A 25150-nucleotide genomic window follows, 5' to 3' on the forward strand; every position below is an offset into this window, starting at 1 on the left:
AGAATCCCTATAGGAGAAAGAAGTCCACCCAGTAAGACTAAAATGGGTTTCTATTGTAGAGATAGATAAATGGCTATAGGTGACTAATATGGGAACATACTGCATTCATATAATTCTCTTCTAAGAAGGCAGCTCCCTGTGGAGCTTAACCACAGACAGAGAAGACGGTACCAGGGCAAGGCAAATACCTGCACCATCTGCAGTGGTCATCTAGGGACAACCACTTTGTTCTGATGATAAACGCCTCCTGTGTGCTTGATCAGCCAATGGTCCCTGACGTTTCTGAGCCAAAATCTTGGAATTCACCAGGATGAACACCATTGAATGGGGGTCCTCACAGGTAACAGCCTTTGTCTTTGAGTCACTGAAACAACCAGATATGCCTTTGTATTTACCTTTTCTCCATCTCTCCCAGGTTCTCCTTTGTAACCTGGCAGTCCTTGTGCTCCCTAAATTAACCACAAAATAAAATTCTGTTAGTTATGTTCTTTGGTTCACTAGAAACAGTACTTCTAAAATATGAATACACAGCCACATACTTGTATTCCCGGGGATCCTGGAACACCTGGTGATCCTGCTATTCCCTGATATCCCTGAAGAGAAGGAAATAAGAAATAATTATTTCATCATATTCACAAAGGGCAGCACTCCATTTCGATTTTCTTTTTGGTTTCCCACGCAGCATGCGAAATCTTAGCTCCTTGACCAGGGATCAAACCTGTGTTCCTTATAGTAGAAGCACAGTCTTAACCACTGGACCTCCAGGGAATTCCCAGCCTTCCATTTCAGAATTCACTCTTTCTCACATTTCTCACACCTACAATTTCACTTCATGACTGTTTAAGAAGTTTAAGAAACCACAACTACAAAGGAGCAAATGCTTAATAAGGAATGCACACCATCCAGCCTTTAGGAAAATGGTATTAAATATCTCTAGCTCAATAAAATTATCGAGAAATGCTTCACTGCAAAGGAAGGCTTTGAGAGGGAAATACAGAGTCAATGTTCAGAGTTCCTGGAGAAATGTTCTGCACATTAGAACCACATTCAATGTATTCAAAAGAAAACCATCTAGGATTGGAGGATTAAACAAATGTGACACATTTTAAAACTACCTGATTATCAGTTCAGTTCAGTTGCTCAGTCGTGTCCAACTCTTTGCAACCCCATGAACCACAGCACGCCAGGCCTCCCTGTCCATCACCAACTCCCTGAGTCCACCCAAACCCACGTCCATCGAGTCGGTGATGCCATCCAACCATCTCATTCTCTGCTGTCCCCTTCTTCTCCTGCCCTCAATCTTTCCCAGCATCAGGGTCTTTTCAAATGAGTCAGCTCTTTGCACTAGGTGGCCAAAGTATTGGAGCTTCAGCTTGAGCATCCATCCTTCCAATGAATATTTGGGACTAATTTCCTTTAGGATGGACTGGTTGGATCTCCTTGCTGTCCAAGGGGCTCTCAAGAGCCTTCTCCAACACCACAGTTCAAAAGCATCAATTCTTTGGCGCTCAGCTTTCTTTATAGTCTAACTCTCACATCCAGGCATGACCACTGGAAAAACCAGACTGTGGTCATCTGCAATAAATTATACCTGGATGAATGCTATTCTTCAGGATAAGTCTATAACAGGCTTTGGGTTGCCTATTTAGAAAGTTCACCCCACAAACATGGCTATGATGTGCCCCCCCACCTCCCAAGGCTGAGCTGTCTGCTAAGGTCACTTTCAAATCCATTGTGTCCTATACATCCTTCCAGAATTTGGAAACTTGGTAAAACACAACTTTTTCAGACAGATGCAGACTATCCAATCTTCATTCCCTGCGTGGTCACTAAACTCCAAAACAAACTTCAGACCCTCAACACTTGTCCAAATTTCCCAGGATCAGTGTTGGGTTGACTTGGACCACCTGGCACCTACAAACATTCCCTCTTTATTCACATCCCATCTTTCTCAGACCTTACTGTTCAGGCACAGTTTTCTATTGCCAATAACCATTAGCACAGATCTCATTAATGTCTCCAATAACACCCTCATTCTTAAACCCCAAAGCGTCATTCCCACATGGCTATTCATGAGTGTCTGCATGGATCTTTGTATCCACTCAGTCATGTGTCAGTACATTTTCAGCTGCAATTTTAGAGACATCAGAATTCCCTGCTTTTCCATTCCAATTTCAAATATTCCTTTTACTGTCCTTTGCTAACCCTAATAACAATAATAGCAACAATAACAGGGCCTCAGAAAGATCAGTCGCAGATTATTATTTTTCTCCTTTTATATACACTGCAGTTCTCATTTTGTAAAATGCTCTCAGCTACTCCCAGAATGAGGGTGACTATGATTTCTATCATCAACCATCAATCTTTCCCCATTTGCTGGTTCACAAAATGTATCATTATGTCTTCTCCAGTATTCTTTAAACTTTTATTTCTCTTGAGTCCACTGGCCCCCTCCTTAAACATTTTACTCCACCCCATGAACAAGTCTCAAAACGAACCTCTTCAAACTCCATACAAAGCAACCTGCCATTTCCAAACCCACCATCTGCTCTCTAGGATGGCACTGTCGCCGTGTCACTGGATTTTACCCCCTTGAGATGAAAGACAAAGAATCATTTATTTCTATATATCATTGAACAGAGCATCTGCTACATATTTTGTCAATCAAATGTTGGAAAAATTCACCTCCAAGTCATCCACACAGAATGCAAGTGTAAAAAATCTCTTTTCCCAAGGAACCATGTTTGCTTGAGCAGCTTCTGGAATTGAAACTATTAGTAACACCACGTGGTTCATGCTCTCAAGATCAGGGAGGAGAAATAAAAGCCATGGACGCAGCTTGTTCAGCCTGGAATCTCTGCCACTCCAATCATCACTGAATTTCCTTCTCTCTACCTTTAGAATCAGATGGGCCTGGAATTGCTTTTCAGCTGCCACTGCTAGCACGTGCCTATACAGAACCAGGTCCATTAAAAATGCCAAAGATGCTCTTTACATCCTTCAAAACCCTGCATGCACAATCCAGAGAGAGTGACATGACTTACAACATGCTCCTATTATTGGAAAAAATAATAGTACCAATAATTTATACAGTATTAATCATGTTCTAGACTATATATATGTTCATATATGTTAATCTACTTAATCCTCACAGCCACCTTTTAAGGTCCGTTCTAGATTATCCCCATTTGCAAATGATGAAACTGAGAAATTGCCAAAAGTTACATACTAGACCAAGTAGGTAGAAATACCCTCTCATCAGAAAATGTGTCATGACACATCCAGTCCTAGGATTCTAGAACAATTAATCAGATTCAAGAATTCCATGTGCCAGACTAGTTTGATCATATTTTTATTGCTTTATTTTTAATAGCTAGCATTTATTGCATGCCTAGTATGTGCTGGTATTATTATTATTATTATAATCACTGGCTGCATAGCATGAGAGATCCTAGATCCTCAACCAGGGATTGAGCACATGTCCCCTGCAGTAGAAGCACGGAGTCTTAACCACTGGATCATCAGGGAAGTTCCCAGATTTGTTTTAAATTGCTTAGAATTCTGAGGACCCAGAGGAAAGAAATGTTAATAAAATTCCTCAAAAGAAAGTCACCATGGAAATTGACTATGTATCAAAATGATTGGTCATCAGCAATGGTTCTCATTTAATGAATTTTTGCTTTCACATTTTTTTTTTCAAAAGTTAAGCCAAATGTCATATGCGCTTTATTACTTTTTTCAGAAAGTTAATCTTTAGTAGATCAAACGCTGCCATGGCATCTCTCCCCTCTGAGGAAGGAGTAAGTGATTGTAGTGTTACATTTTACTAGATTAAGGCAATGTGGAGATAGATACCCCAGACAGTGTTCCCAGCTCACCTCTGACTCATAATGTGACCTCAGGCACACTCATCACATCCTCAAGTCTTGGGAGGCAACACAGTGAAGTGGAAAGACAATGAATTTTAAAACTGGAAAAGACCTGGGGCTGAATTTTTGCTCCTCCCTTGACTTTCTGTGGGACTCCAGCTAAGCCATTTTAGAGAGCTAAGCCTCACCTTCTGACCATAAACCGGAATAACAGTAAATCAACGGACTCACAGGTGAAAATGTCTGACAGGTGTTAGAATCTCCGTAAAGGTGAGCTTCTTTCTTTTCTTTAGACTCAATGACTGTGTACAAAGCCATAGATCGCTTCTGCAGAACCTTATTCTTTAGCTTTAAGGGCCACCATCAGAGCATGAGGAATGACACGGCTGGGCATCACATCATGACTTAAGCTTTCTTCAGCACATGTACAGATCCAATGCTGAACATGTAAAAAGGTCCTGTGTGTTTCGAGGGGCCTGTTTGCTTTGTCTTTAGAAAAACTGCAGCATAGGAATAATCAATGCTTCCCACTATATAAGAACCAGCTGACTGCTATTTTCCTAACATACAAGATGCATTCTTGAAAACTTAATTGTATCAAGAAGCTCAAGGATTATTTTAGCACTAGAGGAAACATGATTAGCAACAAAATAAAGAAAAACCAAAACCACATCCGAGCTGGGGGATCCCAAGGCAAATCACCAGGAGAAGTTGGATGAAATTCAGTAAAACAAATTTTGGACTAAAAACCAGGAAAATAAAGGTTAACAGGGAGGAATATTACAACATAGAACACTTTCCAAGAGGAGCAAAAAATAAAAAACATTGCTTGACTCATAGCAGGGTACATTAAAACCAAAAAAAAAAAAAAAAAAGCCCTGAAATAGGACAAATGATAAGCTTTTCATATAGGCTACTGAGTTTTTCTTTTTGGGAATATAGGTGTTCCTGTGTTTTCTTGTAGAACTTCAACTTTCACATTGTCATAAACCAATTAATACTACTCAACATTAATTTTGCCCTTTTGCAAATTTAGCAGGTCCAAATACCCACCCTTCCCCCAACTGCAAGATTTCTGAGAGTATGAAAGTCTTTTCCACGTTCACACAAAGTCTCTTTGTAAATGAGTCATTTTTTAGGAAAAAATATTCTTGCTGCCAAATTGCAGGGTTGAAGAATACAGAATCAATTTACTTTCTTCCATGATTCAGAGTTCTGATGCTCCAGGAAAGATGTATAGCTTTGAAAAGGAAATTAAGAAATAAAGTCATTGTGCAAGGGTCACAATTTCTTCTGAGCCCAGTTCTAATCATAGCATAAAATATTCTGCCAATCTAAATGCATAATTTTGTTTCAGTAATGAGGATAGTTACTGGTTTCCTTTTAATACTCTAAACTTAAAAATGAGAATGAAATCTAGAGAAATCTCTTTGGATGTCACTCCCATTTTTAAATGTAAAAAAAGAATGTGATTTAAATTTTACGCTATTACATAACTTTCTTCAGTGTTTCCCAAATTTCCAACAGAGTCTCTTAGATACCCAGCCAGGGTAACTAGGCAACCAAAATCAAGTATATACTTTTAATGTGTGCTGTGGATTCTTCTGGGCAACTCAGTTCTACACACAACTAAATTATCTACACAGCTACATTCTAACGATATTCATAAAACTGTCTTTCCAGGTATATGGACTATAGAAATTAGTTTGTCACCTATCCCAAGGAGTTCATAGGCTTTAACTGCTTGCTAAAATGACCTGATAAATAAATCACATGAATATCTATAAAATTACACACACACAGAGCTCTAAGAAAGAAGCATGATGCTATGGGGGGAGAAGGGTAGGCAGTCCAGGGAAGCTTCCTGAAGAGACAGGCTCAAAGGAACAGTCTTCAGCAGCCCTGCAGTAGGCTGGATGAGCCGCATCCAGGAGAATAGAGGAGAGAGGGCAGGAGGGAGCAGGCTGTGAGACAGGGCCAGCGCGGGCGGACGGGAGCCAGGACACAGCACTGTGGGCGCACTATCCAAGCCGCTCAGCCAGCGGGCCACACAGGCAGACTCGAGCTCTGCAAAGCTTACTTGGAGGACAGGTGAGAGGGGGCAAAAAATGCATGAAGACAAAGTGGAAGCTTCCTGCAGGGGAGAGGATGAGAGGTAGACCCGAACCAACTCAGGGGTGTTCAGTCTAACCTGAAGGTGGGGAACAGGGGGTGAGGGGTGTGGAATTTGTGGAATGAAGCCTAGGTTTCTGGCTCCTGCGAGAGATGGCTGATCTGCCATTGACTGAAGGCCTCTGGGGGAAATACAGTTTGATTGGTTTTCAAATACTAAGTAGCACAAACATTAGAAAAATATTTTTATGGACCAAAGAATAAATAAATAAATTGAATGACAGTCACAGGAAGAAAGCTTAGAGCTTGAAAAGTCTATTTCATTTATGGAGACTTGTTTTTTTATAATTCGCCTACTTCCAGAAGTATTTTTAGTAGGTTGGTGGCTAACATTGAAAGGCATGGAATCAATGGAACTATTTAATACAAGGCAGAAAGGGAGAAATGATTGCACAGAGGCAAGAGAGAACATTTTAGAGGAATGGAAACCTAGAATCTTGAGTAGAGTAGTGATTAGACAGGTCTATACATTTGTCAAGACTTGAAATCAGTATATTTTGTATTTTATTGTAAATAATCTATACCTCTATAAAGCTGACTTAAAAAGGAAAAAGAAGTTATATGCTTTTGAGGAATAAAAAACAGAATTTCTACTTCAAATAAAAGCAGGCTACATTTACTATACAGATCTTCTTTGACTTACAATGGGATTACGTCTGGAAAAAACCCATCTTAAGTTGAAAATACCATAAATTGAAAATGCGCTGAATACACCTAACCTACCCAACATGATGGCTAAGCCCGGTAGATTTAACCACGCTCAGAAGACTTCTGTTAGCCTACAGTTGGGCAAAACCATTGTACTGCATATCACTACTCAAGGGAAAGATCAAAATTCAACGTATAATTTCTATTGAATACATAGTACTTTTATACCATCTTTTTAAAAAGTTGAAAAGTCATTAAAACATCCAAAGGTGGGGAGTGGGCAGCAACATCTGTAAGTGAAACTTAATCTAAATCTAGTTCTCCCTGCCTTAGATAAAGGAATGGATGATAATCATAAAACAACACCATCCACTTTCCCATAATAATTTGCCTTGAACTAACCACTGCCTTCCTTTGACAAATAATCTCTGCAGATACAGCTCTGTTCTGTTCTCAGATTCACAGATTCAATTAAACTTAGGTAAATTACTTCATTCCCTGAATGAGGTTACACTTAAAGTTATACTAAACTTATTTCAAAAGGAGAACACACAACTTTTAAAGGTAACTGGTACCATTTTAGTAATTATTATAAACTCTATAGTTATGCTTTATGTTCAAAGGGGAATGACCAATAGTTCCTCATTCCATTTCTTGCTCTGCTTTTTTTCATAGTACTTCCCACCATCTAATATTGCTTACTTATTTATTATTTCATAATTGTGAATTTATTATCTGTCTCTCCCCACCAGTATGTGAGCTTCAAACAGCAGGGCATTTTTTCTGTTTTGTTCACTGCTATATTCCCTTAGCCTAGAAGAACACGCAATGAAATACCTAGTATGTGAATGGAAGAACGAAAAAAACAAATAAACAAGCAAACATATAAACATTGTGTCCAACTAGTCACCACTACCTAGGGCTCTAAAAATAATAGGGAAACAGCTCTGCATTCAGACAGATTATAATCAAAAGAAGATATGATGTAGGCATGAATTGGCCTTTAAAATCACAATGATAAAAAAAATCACAAGTGCTAGATGTGTCACCAAACAATTCCTTAATTTAATTAAATATACAAATAGCTTTCACATATATAATGATTATGCACAATCATTATTATTGCACATACTACCTATAATATATAAAATATATTATAATCTATTTAAGGGATACACGAGATATACATGGAAAGATTCATATGTGAGGTTGACATAAGGGGTGTGTTGAAAAAAAAAATGAAGTAGCTAATCCACTAAGCTTTGTCTAGGAAAGCTTTATAGAAGAGGTGAGTTTTATGTACCATCTTGTCAGAAAAAGGAAGATAAACTGCCCAAGCGCTGGATCCTTCACCTGAGGCAAATGGTCCACATTTGAGTTTATCAGTGAGACTCCTGAGGATGTGTGTGTGTGTGTGTGGTCGACCGTGAGCATGTTTTGTGAGGACACAGACCCAGGGGAAGGGAGAGCTCAGGTAGAAAGTGTTTTGTCTAGAATGTCCCCAGCACTTTATAATGAGTCCACTTCTTGTCATTCTCTTTCCCAGGCTATATCACAGCCACTCCTTTGACTTGTACGCTAACATCTCCATTTTCCAGAACCCCCATCTCCACAGCACCCAGACTCCAGCTCCCCATAGCTCTTAAATGACCGAGTACACAATTGGTACCATGTTCAGTTCAGAGTCTGAAAAAAAAAAACATAAAAACTTTGCTCCTGGGTCCTATTACTGATTATCCCCCCAGCTCCTGCCAAGCTTACTCTGCAAGCCTGCTGTTCCTTTTTATTTTATTTTTTATTCGCTAGTGTTCCTTTCCTCCTATTCTCTACCGTCACTCTGGAGGACTGTGGAATTTGAGAAGAACTTCCTTGCTGAGATTACACCTGAAGCTCAACAATCAATATCAACAATTATAACACATTACATATGTTAATTTCTCTTTTGACAAGGTTAAATTTAAATGCCATGTCCCAGACAAATATTCCATTTGAATTTCAGTCTGTTAGAATAGCCATTCTCCAAATTCGCCAAAGATATTTGGATCTTCATGTCAACCCAAAAGCCAAAATAAATTCCCAAAATGAAATCAAGAATCAAAAATTCTTGAAAATCATATTAAGTCAGTGAACATAGAATATCAAATGCTTTAAAAAAAAAAAAAAAACCCTGGAAGAAACAGCAAAATACTTAATAGTGGGGAAATTTTACTCCTCTTTTGCAAACCAAATAAAGAGAACTATTGACAACATCTATAGCAAAGAATTCATTATCTTAATGTACAAGAATTGCATTAATTGGGATCCAAAATACAAGAAAGGACAGTTCATAAAAACAGAACTCCCTCTGAATGCCAGACTTTTATGTTCAGTCATCCACTTACAATTTCTGCTTGAACATCTAACGTAAAAATCTGATCTATCCCAAAGCAAACTCCTGACGCCCCTTCCCCAGTCTTCTCTGCCCCATCCCTCTACATTACTAGATTCACCCTTGACTGCTCTTTCGCAAACTCATGTCTGATGCATCAGTAAATCCTAGGGGCTGTAACTTCAAAATATCCCCAGAAGATAAGGAGTTCCCTTCCCCTCACTCCTACCATCCTGATGCCAGCCACCCTCGTCTCATTCCTGGATTATTTCCTGTCTCATCTCCCTGCTTTTGCCCTTATCGCCCTAAAGTCCAATTTTCAGTTTCAACTCGGAAATCAGAGTCATTACCTTTACAAATAAGCACTATCACATCACTCCTTTATTCCAGACCCTCCCATGGCTCTTGAGCTCATTCCGACTGAAACCGAAGTCACGTGGTCACAACGGCCTGCAGGCTCTAAGAGACCCCTCCTTCCTCCTGCGGACCTTTCCCCTTCATCTGGAGGACTGGCCCCACCCCACTGTGCGGCTGGAGAAGGTCCTGCAGTTTGGAATTCCCCATCCGTGCTAACTGCCGCTTCTGTAAGGTTTAACCTCTGGAGAAAGTCACCCTTCTTCTGGCATCTGTGGACCACTTGGGGACAGGCTGAGAGGGGCGGGGCTGGGGGACGCACTGCATCCCACAGCTGACTCTGGACCGAGCACGCTGGTCCAGCAGACGCAGTGCATGGTCATCTTCCTGGGTCAGTTCTGAAAAGAAAGGGTTAGTCGCTCACTCGTCCGACTCTTTATGACCCCATGGACTGCAGACCATCAGGCTCTTCTGTCCATAGAATTCTCCAGGCCAGCATACTGGAGTGGGCTGCCATTTCCTTCTCCAGGAGATCTTCCCCACCCAGGGATCGAACTCAGGTCTCCCACATTGCAGGCAGATTCCTTACTATCTTGGCCACCAGGGAAGTCCTCAATTCTGAAGGCCAATATGGAGAATTTTGTCCAGAAACCTGAAGCTAGGTCCAGATCACCTTTCTCTCTTAGCAAATGTGATAACTTTGATAAAATCTTAGAAAATCAGCATTGGAAAGAAACTGGACCTCACTGGGCACTACTTTCTTATTTTCCAGACAGAAAAGCTAAGACCCAAGAAAGCAAAACAACTTTCAAAAGCAGAGAGCAAAACAGCCCCAGATCCTCCCGACAAAAAGCCGGGGCTTTGGGTTCAGGGAAGTACTTTTCCTTCATGAAGAGAAATTAATGATGACAGAAAAAAAAGACAGAAACAAACACCATAAAAGCCAAAACTTCTACAAGATCAAAAAGTAGCCCCATTATGTTTCCCAAAATGGCCTTCTTTTAAAAACTCCAATGTTCCTAGCATTGCAGAGCCTTTAATAGTTGTCCTACTCTTAAGTACCTAAGAGGATACATAAATACTTCCTGTGCCTCTCTTTTGATAGTGTTGAAACAGTAAAATAGTAATATGTTCAGACACTGTGCTGAGAGAAGTCATTTAACTGATAGAGAAATGAGAAAGCAGTGGAAGGATTTGAAGGCAGTTCTTTAATTCGGGTCGAGGCATTTTCCTGATGAAAATTAGTGTTTCTCCAGAATGGAATAATTTCCTATTTAAAGCTTCAGTTGACTTGGCCTGGTTATAATGTGAAAAAGATTCAAATTGCTGATTGAGGGGGGTTGCACAAAACCAAATCCAAACAAAGCAGAATTCCCTTCAAATTGTTCCATCCAAGTTTCCTTGGCCAGATGGCCTCTGTCACCAGCCAGAGGCCCCACCCACCGCGCCCCACTCCACCGCTGGCCCTGGACACGCACTAATGACCCTCAGCTGCTCTGGCTCCAGGCTCACTTTCTCCTACTGCCTGGCCACCCAACCTCGTATCTTCTGTAGAGGGGAAAAGACAGGGAGAGGGAAGATACATAAGAGAAAAAGGCATCCCTTTGGGTAAACAGGATTGGCGGTAGTGTATCAGTTCCCATGGCTGCTCTAAGAAATGCCCCCAGAGTGCCTTAACACACACACACTCCTAGTTCCAGAGGTCAGAAATCCATAATGGGTCTTGGGGAGCTAAATCCTTGGTGTCGTTGGGGCTGCCTTCCTTTCAGAGGCACCAGGGGAGAATCTGTCCCTTCGCTTGCCCAGCTGCTAGAAGCTGCCTGCATCCCTTGGCTCAGGGCAGCTCCCTCTGATCTCTGCTTCCATCACCCACAGCATCTCCTCCTCTGCCTGACGCTCCTGCCTCCCTCTTATAAGAACCACTGTGATGACACTGGGCCACTCAGATTAGCCAAGAAAATGTCTTCATCTCAAAGTCTCTTTTGCCACATAAGGTGCCATATTCACAGGGCTTGGAGTTTAGGATGTGGACATTACCCTGTCTATTACAGTAAGCTTGTTCTTTCTCTTACAGCAGATATTACCTGGTAGTGTCTAATGTTTAATGTCAGACACTACAGAGCTACAGCTATACACACACACACAAATATTCATGTGCTGAATGAGATGAGACTATAAGCCTAGTATCGTTCAAATGAGAGTCACACAGTATAACATCCAAAGTTATTTTATCAGGCTGCGTGCATGTTAAATCACTTCAGTCATGTCTGACTCTTTGCGACCTAATGAACTGCAGCCCACCAGTCTCCTCTGTCCATGGGATTTCCCAGGCAAGAATACTGGAGTGGGTTGCCATTTCCTCCTCCAAGGGATCTTCCTGACCCAGGAATCAACCTACCTCTCTTGGGTCTCCTGCATTGGCAGGTGGTTCTTTACCACTAGTGCCAACTAGGAAGTCTAATTATAGTTAATTTCCAGTGGTAAAAAGAGCAAACTAGAACTGATAACCTGTGGAACGCACTCACCTCTCAATACTTCCCAGGACCTTGGAACCACTAAAAAGACAAAAGCCCGAATAATTTGGCAGTCCTGTCGGGGGAGCTGTACGTCACTGGGAAGGGTCAGCAGGTGACATGTCAGCGTATGAAATGTCTCTGCTTTGGACCTGGGACAGCGCTGCACCTGCCAGCAACAGGAAGAGCGTGTCCCGTGGAAGGGGTCTCCAGGCAGCTGGCTCGTCTTCATAAAGCCCACCTCCCCCTGTGTGATCAGAGGGGAACTGCCCCCTGCAAGTGGGGCTGAAGGAGTGTGCTGTGGTCACGTAACTGGTGCAGCTACCCTGAGAAAGGGGAGGGTTATAAGAGAACTGACAGGTACCTCGCAGGAGTGGATAAAGGAAAAGGGGGAGATGTTAGGACTGAAATCTACTCATTTCATTCAACTCAAATAGAAGCATTCTGATGCTAATCATTCCATCCTCACGCCCAGCTGTTGTTTCACTGGGCGGCTTGGCTCTCTGTCCCCATGCAAACATTTAACCGCTTAGACTCTTATCCAGGCCACAGTCTCCGTCTAGTGAGTGGAACCAGTGCCCTTACCCACCCAAGCCTTTTCTTCCCGAGAATACCCCTTATCTCCCAAAACATCACACTGTTCCCTTCCGCCTCGTTTCCATCATGACAGAAACATGCTCTAACATCCCCTGTTGTTTCAAACCCCCTTCGTCCCATATCCTCCACATGCCGCCGCTCCACGACTCTTTTCCCTGCTACACCCCTCAGAAGCATCTCTACCCTGTTACCATTTGACCTCCTGATTTACCTCTCTCAAATCCAGTTTTCTACCCAGCTTCTCCCTGAAACCTCATTTATCAAGGTCCTCAATGACATTTATGCAGCAAATCCAGGGGACCTCCCCAGAAGTCCAGTGGTTAAGAATCCACCTTTCAAAGGAGGGGATTCAGGCTCAATCCCTGGTCAGGGAACTAAGATCCCACATGCAACGGGGAGTCCCTGCGCCAGGACTCCTGGGCCCTTGTACTACAGCGAGGGAAATTCCTGTCCCCCCAGGGAAGCACGACCATCACAGCTAAGAGCCCACACGCTGCAGCGAAGACCCAGCTCAGCCAAAATAAAAATTATGAAAAGCAAATTCGACAGTCTAGGCACAGACTGTGAATGTGCCTGGAAAACGCCACCTGCCCTATCAGAAATCAAAGGATGCTGCAGCCACCGCTGCCTGGACGGTCAGCCCTGAGGGACTCAGGTGGAAACAGCGTGCCCACCATCAGGCCGGCAGCCCCGGCAGCCCCCCGGACGCGCCCTGAGGAGCCGCGGGATGAGGAGGCAGGACACTGGCTCCAGGCGGCTGAGGTGCAGGTCAGGGAACGACCTCAGGGAGCCCAGCCTCAGGCCCTTCCCAAACACAGAGACCCACTCAACTCCTGAGCTGAGATGTCGGGTAACCTTTGATGTCGGCACGACCTGATCTTTTTTTTCAATAACCCCTCTATATTCTGGCCTCTCCTTTTCCAGAGCAGTCCCTCACGCTGTCTGAGAGGACGCCTCCCAGGCTTGAAGTCCTCAGAAAGTCCCCTGGATAAAGCTTTAGGTTATGACTTTTTTTCAGTTGACACTCATGTGATCTCTCCACAGAATGTTCATTTTGATCTTTCTGAATCGTGAGTCGGACCACATCACTCCCTTTCTGCAGCCCCCACTGATCTCCGTCACACTTACTCCCCAGGGAGTGAGTCCTGGGGGTGCGGGTGGTCAGTTCACAGCACCGACCCCCGGCCAACAGCTCCTGGGCTCCAAGCTGACCACCGCCCCATCACCTCTGCAGACGCCACCCCTTGTCATCCCTCTCACAGGGGCTCCCCTGTATGTTAACCCCCTTCCCACGCAACACAGGCGTGGAAGGCACCCTACATTGCCGCTTCCAAAGCTGGCTGTATCTTTGGTATGAAATTTGCTAGCAAACCTCCATCAGGGACTGAACAAGCTCCTCAGTCCTGATGTTGGGGTGTTGCTGGTTTAACATGAGGCTGTGCTTTTTCATGCCTCGAAAATTATTGACTCACAGCATAAACCTTCCCAGGCTTCATGGCAAGAGTTAATATCTCATGATAAAGTCTCCCAGGAGATACTCTTTTGGCAAAATTATTTAACATTCAAGACCTAATATATCATGTTTGTTTACTGTGATAAACATCCTGACAGATGACTTACCTGTATGCACTTGCCTCAGTTGCTTAAAAGTGGCTAAGCTTTATGTTTCCTTAATTCATAAATATCCCTACAATTCTCTATGCACTTTACAAGATATTTTAAAAGTCAGATTATAGGGATATTACAGTGCATACATTCTTAGGAAAATAACATCATCTTTAACTTGAAAACTTTAAGATATGAAGGGAATAAAATAGGATTTCTGAACCCATCTATTCATTGCTAATAAGAACTCCCTGGGCAATTCATTAAAAGTAGTGAAGATATATGCTCTTGTGAAGATACCCAGGTGACTAATACACTAGTTCTGTTGATCAAGCTAGCCCTAATGTTGCACTCAGCTTGAAGAAACTTCAGTTTTTTCCTTCCCAACTCTACACTCCTGATCTCCTTTCTAATAGCATTTACTTTGGAAAACTGATCATCTAAATTCTTTCTCTGGTCCTTTGAGATGTAAATCTTTTAGAAAGCTTCTTGCCCATTTGACAGCCCAGGTCTCTCCCCAGGACCCAGGACCCATCCCTTTTTAAACGGAACCATGAAGGAAACAGGCGAGGAGCCTAACTTGGACAGGTGCACACGAGCAAATACATGGGCTAATCCCCCGGAGGACACCCGCCAGATTCAGGAGCAACTGCGTTTGCTCCATCCCTGGATCAGCCTCCCCACAAAGGCCTCCAACACTTTCCCCCCAGTTCACCCCGCACTCAGGAGCCCCCCTCCCTCTGGTTCAACTGTGTGGAGCTGACTCTCCTCTATGACAACTGTCTTGAATAAAATCACCCCTGCCTGTTGAATTTGGCCCCGTGCGATGAGGTTACATTGACCCTAAAATCCCAGTACTGGAGATGACCAAGCTTTCTGTACTCACAGGCTTACCATCTTGACCAGGCTGTCCACGGTAGCCAGGATTCCCAGGCTGTCCGGGGTCACCCTAGAGTGGAAAAAAAGCTCTCAGTCCAAAACAACCAACTCTACTGATTCAGTCAGAGCCCTCCAGGGTTCAAAACCAATTCCATCATTTGCAGCTTTTTGTAAAACAAACAAACAAATGTAAAACTGTAAATCCCAAAATAGGGTTAGAAAAATGATATCATAGTTACTTTTAAAAGTAAAGCCTTTTTACTATGAAATATTTCAGGGATTTAAGTCTGTGAACATTACAGGTATAACAAGGGAAGTACTTTTCACTAATGTAAAATGTCAGTATTTATGACAGGAAACATTTTTAGAATTCTGAACAAACTGTGCAATGTCACAACAATTATGGCTTCAACAACTAATATTTCACTCAGAAGTCTACAACTTTAATTCTATTCTAGACATTACACTACAGGAATCCATGACTTATGATTTAACAATTCAATTTATAATTATTTTTAATACGATATCACTTGTAGGTTGAATCTAAAATATGACACCGATGAACTTACCTATGAAACAGGAACAGACTCAAAGACAGAAATAGGCTTGTGGTTGCCAAGGGGATAGAGAGGTGGGGGACGAATAGGTTGGGAATTTGGGGTTAACAGAGGCAAACGATTATATACAGGATGGATACACAACAAGGTCCTACTGCATAGCACAGGAAACTATTAATGTGTGTGTGTGTGTGTGTGTGTGTGTGTGTATGCTTAAGTGAATAAGTTTGCTGTATAGCGGTAATTAACACAACATTGTAATTCAACTAAACTTCAATAAAAATAAGAATAATTTATAACAAAAAAAGTTAGTTTTTTTTTTTATAAGTCCACAGGCTACACGATCTTCCATGTGGGAGTGAAGTTTAAAGCCATACAATTGTTCCTTTCAATCTAGTCAGTGTGTCTCTGCCTATATTTATAATTTCATTTTAACACAATATTAAACTTCTACAATTTGAATATTTCCATCAAAATGAAAAGTGAAAGAAAAAGTGAAATTCACTCAGTTGTATCCAATTCTTTGTGACCCCATGGACTACACAGTCCATGGAATTCTCCAGGCCAGAATACTGGAGTGGGTAGCGATTCCCTTCTCCAGGGGATCTTACCAACCCAGGAATCGAACCGAGGTCTCCCACATTGCAGGCAGATTCTTTACCAGCTGAGCCACCAGGGAAACCCAACAGTACTAGAGTGGGTAGCCAATCCCTTCTCCAGCGGATCCTCCTAACCCAGGAATCAAACCAGTGTCTCTGCATTGCGGGCAGGTTCTTTACCAGCTGAGCTACAAGGGAAGCCCCATGAAAATGAAGCCTCATGAAAACCAGGCCCAAGTCAAACACCCTATCCAGCTCCCAGCGTCCTTGAATACATGTCACACCTAAAATACAAATGCTGTCCTCACCAACCAGACACCTTCAAGGAACATTATTCTGTACAGCCTGGCAACAAGCCCAGACAAATTCTAAAAACTGTAGCATGTTGCACAATGGCCAGTACTGACCAATCAGATTGGAAAAGACCCTGATGCTGGGAAGGATTGAGGGCAGGAGGAGAAAGAGACGACAGAGGATGAGATGGTTGGATGGCATCACTGACTCAATGGACATGAGTTTGTGTAAGCTCCTGGAGTTGGTGATGGACAGGGAGGCCTGGCATGCTGCAGTCCATGGGGTCACAAAGAGTCGGACACAACTGAGCGACTGAGCTGAACTGACCAGTCAGATGGTGACCATGTGTGAAAAGCAATGAAAGCAACTTTTTTTTTGTGGGGTGAGTGTGTTTTATAATTTAATTCTAAGAAATACTTCAAAAAATAGTATCAGGGAATTCCCTGTGGTCCAGTGGTTAGGAGTCCATCCACTGAGGGCACAGGTTTGATCCTTGGGTGGGGAACTAAGATCCCACAAAACACAGGGTGTATCCAAAAACAATAATAACAATATCATATTTGTGTATTACGGAATCCATGAGTGGCATCTTGCTGAAAAAATTCACGTCTCAGCCATCATTTATCGGTGAACTGCTACCAAGAGATAACTGATTTCAATTCAGCAGGGCTTCACATCTACTGCAAGAAATCATTCACACATACCACAGCGATTATATGTTAACGAAAGGCCACTGCTAAGGGAACTTGTAGAGAGCCAAGTGCTCTGGTCTGAAATTCGACTTCAGGCTACTGGCAAGGGAGGTTTGTTCCTGGAACGTAACAGGAAAAATGGAAAGAACTGTGTGAACTCTATCAAGGAGCCAGTGGAGAAGGGATGGGCTTTTCCTTATGCTTGCCCAAGAGGTTGACCAGGTGGAAAGGCTGAGGAGAAGGGACATGCCATTTTTAAAAGAGATAGAAAAGGAATAGTTGTAAACTTGGGGAGAAAAGTAATGCAGGGACATGTAATTTCATGCTGAAGAGGCACAGTTTGTAATTCTAATCCAAAGACAGCCAGTGTCAGCCGGGGTACTAGAGAGCAGTGTTTCCATTCTCTAGGGTATTAGATATTTTTTCTTCTTATTTTGAGAAGATCCACACTGATTTCTGGCCTCTCTGCCATCTTTCTTTAACCATGTTCAGATTGGCCTCACTACTTCTCAACAAATTCCATCTTTCTTTTCTTCTTTTTTTCTCCTGGGAAGACTTTCTTCCTTTTGCATCTGAGTCAGTATAACAAGATTTCCAGTCAGTGTACCCTCCTTCTTCCTGCATCTCCTCCTGATGCCGTTTCTATTGAATACTGCAGCAGTTCCCGAGTCACTCACTGGTCACTCTCATAACAGGGGTTCTCTCAAAATCATCCCTTGGTTGCTCTTCATCCATCGTTTGGATAGAGGCCCCTTAAACACATGGTCAATGTTTTCCACGGTTTTAGGACAATGCTGAGTACCAAGGAGAATATCAATAACTATTCGCTGATGGTGACTGCAGCCATGAAATTAAAAGACAGTTGCTCCTTGGAAGAAGAGCTATGACCAACCTAGATAGCATATTAAAAGGCAGAGACATTACTTTACCGACAAAGGTCTGTCTAGTCAAGGCTATGGTTTTTCCAGTAGTGATGTATGGATGTGATAGTTGGACTATAAAGAAAGCTGAGCACCAAAGAATTGATGCTTTTGAACTGTGTTGTTGGAGAAGACTCTTGAGAGTCCCTTGGACTGCAAGGAGATCCAACCAGTCCATTCTAAAGGAGATCAGTCCTGGGTGTTCATTGGAAGGACTGATGCTGAAGCTGAAACTCCAATACTTTGGCCGCCTCATGTGAAGAACTGACTCATTGGAAAAGACCCTGATGCTGGGAAAGAATGTAGGTGGGAGGAGAAGGGGACAACAGAGGATGAGATGGTTGGATGGCATCACTGATTCAATGGACCTGAGTTTGAGTAAACTCCAGAAGGTGGCAATGGACAGGGAAGCCTGGTGTGCTGCAATCCATGGGGTCACAGAGTCGGACACAACTGAGTGACTGAACTGAACTGAACTGATTATTTCCAATCTGTTAATGACCTCTTTACTCGTACAGTATTAATTATCAGCAAAATTCACAACATCAAAAGGATCTGAGAAGGTTTAACTTCTATGATGATGAGGCTGAAATAAAACTTTGGCATGAGAAGAAACAGGACTTGTGTTTTTAAGCTGCATAAAAGTACAAAACGTACTTAACGATAATATTTTAAATGAATCAAAACTAAGTTTCCAAGGGAAAAAAAATCACCCATGAGATAAACCCAATGTGACTTCTTAAGGCAACACAGGTCAATGGCCTGCAAAGGGAAAATAATCTCTTCTGCAGGTTGTATTATTTCTGGTAGGTTTTAGTGGTTATTTGAACTATTGCCCTACTGGTTTATTTGCAAAACCTCAGGTAGGTTTGCTATTGCTTCCAAAAAACTGGAAGAATAAAGTGAACCCTAACTGATTTTTTAAGAGAAGGCTAATTAGAATAAAAATTTGATTTTACTACTGCAGTAAAAGCTGACACCAACCTTTACTGATTGCTTACTAGACATTAAGCACTGCTCCACAAGATCTGCTGTTGTTCAGTTGCTAAGTCATGTCTGACTCTTTGAGACCCCATTGACTGTAGCCCACCAGTCTCCTCTGTCCACAGAATTTTCCAGGCAAGAATACTGGAGTGGATTGCCATTTCCTTCTCCGGGGGATCTCTCAGACCCAGGGATTGAACCAGCATCTCGTATGTCCTCTGCGTTGGCAAACAGGTTCTTTATCATTGAGCGACTAAGGAAGCCCCCTATGAGATTTACCTGTATTCAATTTCTTAATCCTCATAAGAATCCCATGAAGCAGGTAATTTTACTGTTCCCACTTTACATATAAGAAAACTGAGGCCCAGGAAGGTTAGGTAACTTGTCCAGGGTTACAAAGCAGCAGTGGAGATGGGAACTCAGCTAATTCAACTTTAGACACGATGCTCCTAAATGCCTCTCTCTCTGCCCACATCAAAATGCAAACTGTTATCAAAACCAACCCAGGGAAGGCTAGCAAGCTTAATGTGGAAAGGATTTTCCAAATATATTAAATTAGACATATGACATATAATTACACAACTGTGACTAAATTCTCAATCTACTTTCTTCTACTTTAGTTGAAACATGTGCAATTTCAAAAAATAAGTATTCAGCTGAAAAGCAATTCTTACTTATGATGAATTGATTTTGTGCCACAGAATTTCTGAGTTTCTTCCAGGAATGGGAACATCATGGACTAAGTTGAAACATCCCTGCACACGGCCTTGCAAGTGTGCAAATATGAACAAAGTGAGAAACAATTGCGCTTGCAAAAGTAAGCTAATTATTTTAAGTTATTCATCCAAAACAAAGGTCTCCTAGGCCTGAATCCAGTGTTTTAAAGCTTTCTTCTCAAAACCCCTGTGCCTTGAGACTACCCATTGGCCTCCACAGAAGTATCTGACCTAAGACCAATTCCTTTGCTTTTCACCAAAACCAACCTCTTCTCTCCCTCGAAACTCAAATGCTAATTCTCTTCATCTAGAAGGAATCCACTTAATTTGGGGAAATTAGCATAAATATGTGAACGCCCAGTGGTTCCTAAAATTTTCCAATGGCTTTTGTGTTTTAGCCCGAGGTTACTTTGATAACCCAAAGGAATCCCTACTCAGTAGAATCATCAGGGTTGAAACAAAGGGCATCAATAAACGTGTAGAAAGAATGGTATTTCAGAGAAAATCAGTTATTAAGAAATTGCTTCTTCCTTAAGAAAAAGTTGAAAAAAAAATTGCTTTTTTTCCACCTTTTCACTCTGTGTGTGTGTGTGCTCAGTTGTGTCTGCCTCTTTGAGAACCCACAGACTGGAGCCCACGAGGCTTCCCTGTCCGTGGAATTTTCCAGGCAAGAATCCTGGAGTGGGTTGCCATTTCCTTCTCTAGGATGTCTTCCCGACCCAGGAATTGAATCCACTTCTCTTGCATCTCCTGCACTGGCAGGCAGATTATGAAGATTAGATCAAATGTGGGGAGTTTGTCCCCACAAATGTCCCTTTAGCCACAAAGTGGAGGAAGAAGATGCCATTGCATGGACAGGTCTTTTGGAAGGGATTAATTTTTAAACTAGAGATTGCCTGGATCTTTCATATAGAACAAAGGCATTCCACATGGGTTAATTGGGGGATAGGTGAATCTTACTTTTTCAATCATTTTATAATTCATTAAACAAAAATTATTACTATTAAGCACTACTCTAGACACTGAAATTCCAAAGGAGAACTGAACGTTATAACCTTCACTGTGAAATGCGTCCATACAAAAATCATTCCCAGAGTGTCATTAATTTGGTCACTCCCTTTGACAGTAGGGACACAGAATGAATAAGCCAGCCTCATTCAGGGACTCACAGCCCCACAACAGATATATTTCTCTATGCTTATTGAAGACGCCAAGTATGGAACGTGCTGTGCCTCGTCGCTCAGTTGTGTCCAACTCCTTGCGACCCGATGGACTGTAGCCCACCAGGCTCCTCTGTCCGTGGGGATTCTCCAGGCAAGAATACTGGAGTGGTTTGCCATGTCCTCCTCAAGGGGATACTCCCACCCCAGGGATGGAACCCAGGTCTCCCACATTGCAGGCAGATTCTTTACCAGCTGAGCCACCAGGGAAGTCCAAGAATACTGGAGTGAATAGCCTATCCTTCTCTAGAGAATCTTCCTGAACCAGGAATCAAACCAGGGTCTCCTCCATTGCAGGAAGATTCTTTACTAGCTGAGCTACCAGGGAAGCCAAAGTATGGGCTATCTCAGTTAAGTTAACCTGGTTTTACAAAAGTGTTGTCATATCTGTTGGAAGTTCAGAAAACTTGAAGCAGATGACCGACTTTATCTTAGAATCAGCACTTACTCACCCATCCACACGTGCATTTCTCCTCTTTCAGTTTCATGACTTAACTCTCAGCTCCCAGAACCCAATTTCTCGCTACTGGGAAGACTAGATTCTCCTGCACAAGTAAGTCTGCCTGATGGAAATCTGTAAAACGTTCCAGACAACATCTACCAAAAACGACCAATACATCTCAGCTGGATGTATAGTAAAATCGCTTCATCTGTTTTAGTTCTGATTCTGGTGCACTAATTAAAAACCTATCAATTTTCCAGGCCAGAAGTTCTCCAAAGGAAGAAAACCTCAGGGTATTGCCATGGATCCTGTTTTTCACATACAGGTCCCTGATGTGAGTAAGGAACAACCTCCAGGGGAAAGAGCCCTGAAAGGATGGAAGAGTGTGTGTGTGTTCCTGGCCTCCTGCCAGTGTTTCTGAAGAAAATGGAAAGCAGATTAAGAAAGCACGCCAACTTGAAGATCAGTGGAAAACTGCAATTTCACTTAAAGTAGTAGGTGGCAAAGGGGTGAGATGATGACTAAGAAGAGAGAATGAAAATGAGGAACACATGAAACTTGAAAATACTGAAAATCAGAGGCCTTAACAGATAAGACAAAGGGCGTGCTAAAAGTTTGCTGTAGGAACATACATGCATAAAAATTGGTATCACTTCAAGATACCTAATGGACCACTAATGAAGATCAGGATACATCAGGAGGCCCTGGATGCCTGCCCCCAGAATGGACAGCCCCTTAGAGGCCCTGGGGGCAACCTGAGCAGGTGGAAGTTCCTCTGGGCTTAGAGAGGTCAATGTCATGGAACTCTGATTTCCACATGGTATCTCTTGCAGATCAAATCACTTCAATGTAAAATATTCCAAGTTAAGTAAAGTTGTATAAACATATTTCAAAAGATAGTCTGCTGGTAGGTAGGTCACACCATGCTGCCTTGCAAGGTAAATTGTTTGAGAAGCATAGTGCAGGTATTTTTCCTTTGTGTCAAAGCATCCTAAATAACATGGCTACTTTAGCAGAAGAACACTTGAATTAATCTTCCTAAATGCAACCTGAAAATTTTTCACAATAATAGAATATGAAGGACTGAAGTCAAATTTCAAGCCAAACAGGTTTACTTTGAATTTATCCTTTTATTTCTTAAATTGTGTTTCTTTCCTAATTTCAAGTTAGGTTTGAAGTGGGTCATAAACTATCACCTGAAAATGGATGGGGAAACATGCACAAAAGACAAGAATTCAATTCTCCCAGATCACCAATCTAAAATCTGAAATTTTGTAGTTGTGATGATTTAAATTTATCAGAAAATTTCATCTAAATGAATATTATAATTCATATTTAGCAAAATTTATTATGGTCACTCCAGGTAATAAATGATCAATACTCAGAACATTCTCTCAAGCTAAGAAGTCATACTTCTTTCAAGTTAGACATTTTTAATCTAGATGACATTTTTAAATGATATTAAGTAAACAAGATTTGGTTTTCCTTGGTAGCTCAGTTAGTAAAGAATTTGCCTGCAATGCAGGAGACCCCAGTTCGATTCCTGGGTCGGGAAGATCCCCTGGAGAAGGGATAGGATACCCACTCCAGTATTATTGCGTGGAGAATCCCATGGACAAAGGAGCCTGGCGGGCTACAGTCCATGCTATCGCAAAGAATGGGACACAACTAAGCGACTAGGCACAGCACAGCAGCACAAACAAGGTTCATCTATAGAGGACAAGCCACTTAACATCTCAGTGTCCTAGGCTATGTCTAAGTGATGCCACAGTCAGTGTCAACTTACTTAAAAATTCAGTCATTCATATTTAATAGATAGAAACAGATTCAGAATATTATGTAAAAGGTAACTAGTTATAAAATAGTATGCACATCATACTTCCAATCATATACAAATGTGTACACAAATGAATATGTGTTTATACAAATATACAAAAAAATACATATGCACACAAATAATATACATGCAGATACATGTGCAAATAAATATGTAAATGCAACTGGGAGATATGCATGTATGAAAATGACTAAAAGAATATACTTTCTAAAAATAATTATTGCATGATAAGTAAAAATATAAATGAGTACATATACACACCTTTGACTCTCTTTTTAGACCTGGACATCAAACACAACACTCAAAGTAAGTTTTAAGTTTTTATTTCATTTTTCTATCTGAAAATCATCTTGACAGATTAAGCATTTAGACATTTAAGAATTTAGAACATATCATTCTTCATTTTTTACCTGGAGTATCATTCTTGGGATACAGTAGCGGCATTAAGGGGAAAAAACACAAATGGACAAGAAAGCAAACAAAATATTCTCCCCCACTTTACTGTGGTATCAATTTAAGGTTCAAAGGCAATTACAGATTAGGATACACTTTTTTTAAAAAATCACTAAAACTCACCATTTAAACTCTTCTAAGATATTAGGCAGAATATTCACAACAGGCTCAATGGTGATTAGGAATTTTGTGCTTGCTCAGCTTTAGTTTGTCTGTTTTAACAAAAAAAGCAAGTTAGGTGTTACTCACTTTGGGCCCTTGTAGTCCTGGTTTCCCTGGAGGGCAGATGCAGGGAGCTGCCGTTGAACCCACATCACTGGGACCGTTCAGGCACTAAAAGAGAAGGAGACACACCACACGGCAAGATGCACACACACGTGTACACACACCACACGGCAAGATGCGCACACACGTGTACACACACCACACGGCAAGATGCACACACGTGTACACACACCACACGGCAAGATGCGCACACACGTGTACACACACCACACGGCAAGATGCGCACACACGTGTACACACACCACACGGCAAGATGCACACACGTGTACACACACCACACGGCAAGATGCACACATGTGTGCACACGCGTGTGTCAGTGTGTGTGTGAAACAGTGAAGACGGTAAGTTGCATTACAACTTACATTTACTTCCCAATCCAATAAGAAATTCAGCATCACACAAACAAGCTATGAATACCAGATACACTCAAACCACATAGAAATGGACTCTATTTCTCTAATATACTTACAATTGATGGAAGAAGCTAAACAGTCCCACCATGCAAACATTACCATAAGGAGAATAATAGTATCCAGGCCTACCTCACCATTCTGAAAGAAAAACAACAAACATGTTTTTAGGACATGCTTTGAATTAAATTTCTAAATTATCTTTCTAATTTACAGATATTTCTTTGTCCAGAGTAGAGATAAATGAAGTATCAAAACCAGCAAGAGCTAAAACATTTGATAGCAGCTATCCTAAAAAATTACCTATATATTTTGTTACTCTTACATTTATAACAGGATGAAGGAAGGAAATTAGCAATGATGAGAGTGTGCTTGGTAAAACAGTTATGCAGGAATAAAAATACCTCAAGGTGGGGTTTTATGCTCTCTTGAACTTTCTGGAAATCACTTAGTGAAATGAAAGTCATTCAGTTGTGTCCTATTCTTTGCAACTCCATGGACTGTCATCCACCAGGCTCTTCTGTCCACAGAATTCTCCAGGGAGACATAAAAGACTCGGGTTCAGTCTCCGGGTCAGAGAGATCCCCTGGAGGAGGGCAGGGCAACCCACTCCAGGATTCTTGCCTGGAGAATCCCCTGGACAGAGGAGCCTAGCGGGCTACAGTCCACAGGAATGCGAAGAGTCAGACACAACTGGAGCGACTTAGCACACATGCATGCACCCTGGGGAAATCAC

At 41.8% G+C, this 25150-nt stretch overlaps 1 protein-coding gene across 2 annotated transcripts in view; it reads right to left on the minus strand.

The window, feature by feature from the left end:
• The window catches only part of COL21A1 (collagen type XXI alpha 1 chain), a 213249-nt gene that overhangs the window by 97849 nt on the left and 90250 nt on the right, over positions 1 to 25150 (minus strand). The window contains exons 8-12 of one of the 2 annotated variants that reach the window (XM_070456701.1): positions 24547 to 24555; positions 23969 to 24052; positions 15013 to 15075; positions 540 to 593; positions 396 to 449 (exon numbers count right to left, since the gene is read on the minus strand). In XM_070456701.1, coding sequence (XP_070312802.1) covers positions 396 to 449; positions 540 to 593; positions 15013 to 15075; positions 23969 to 24052; positions 24547 to 24555 — 264 coding nt within the window. Of the gene's footprint in view, positions 1 to 395; positions 450 to 539; positions 594 to 15012; positions 15076 to 23968; positions 24388 to 24546; positions 24556 to 25150 lie in introns of those variants that run through there. The other variant, XM_070456700.1, reaches the window with a different exon arrangement.

The sequence above is a fragment of the Odocoileus virginianus genome, chromosome 27, assembly GCF_023699985.2.
Source record: "Odocoileus virginianus isolate 20LAN1187 ecotype Illinois chromosome 27, Ovbor_1.2, whole genome shotgun sequence".
Taxonomy (NCBI): Eukaryota; Metazoa; Chordata; class Mammalia; order Artiodactyla; family Cervidae; genus Odocoileus; species Odocoileus virginianus.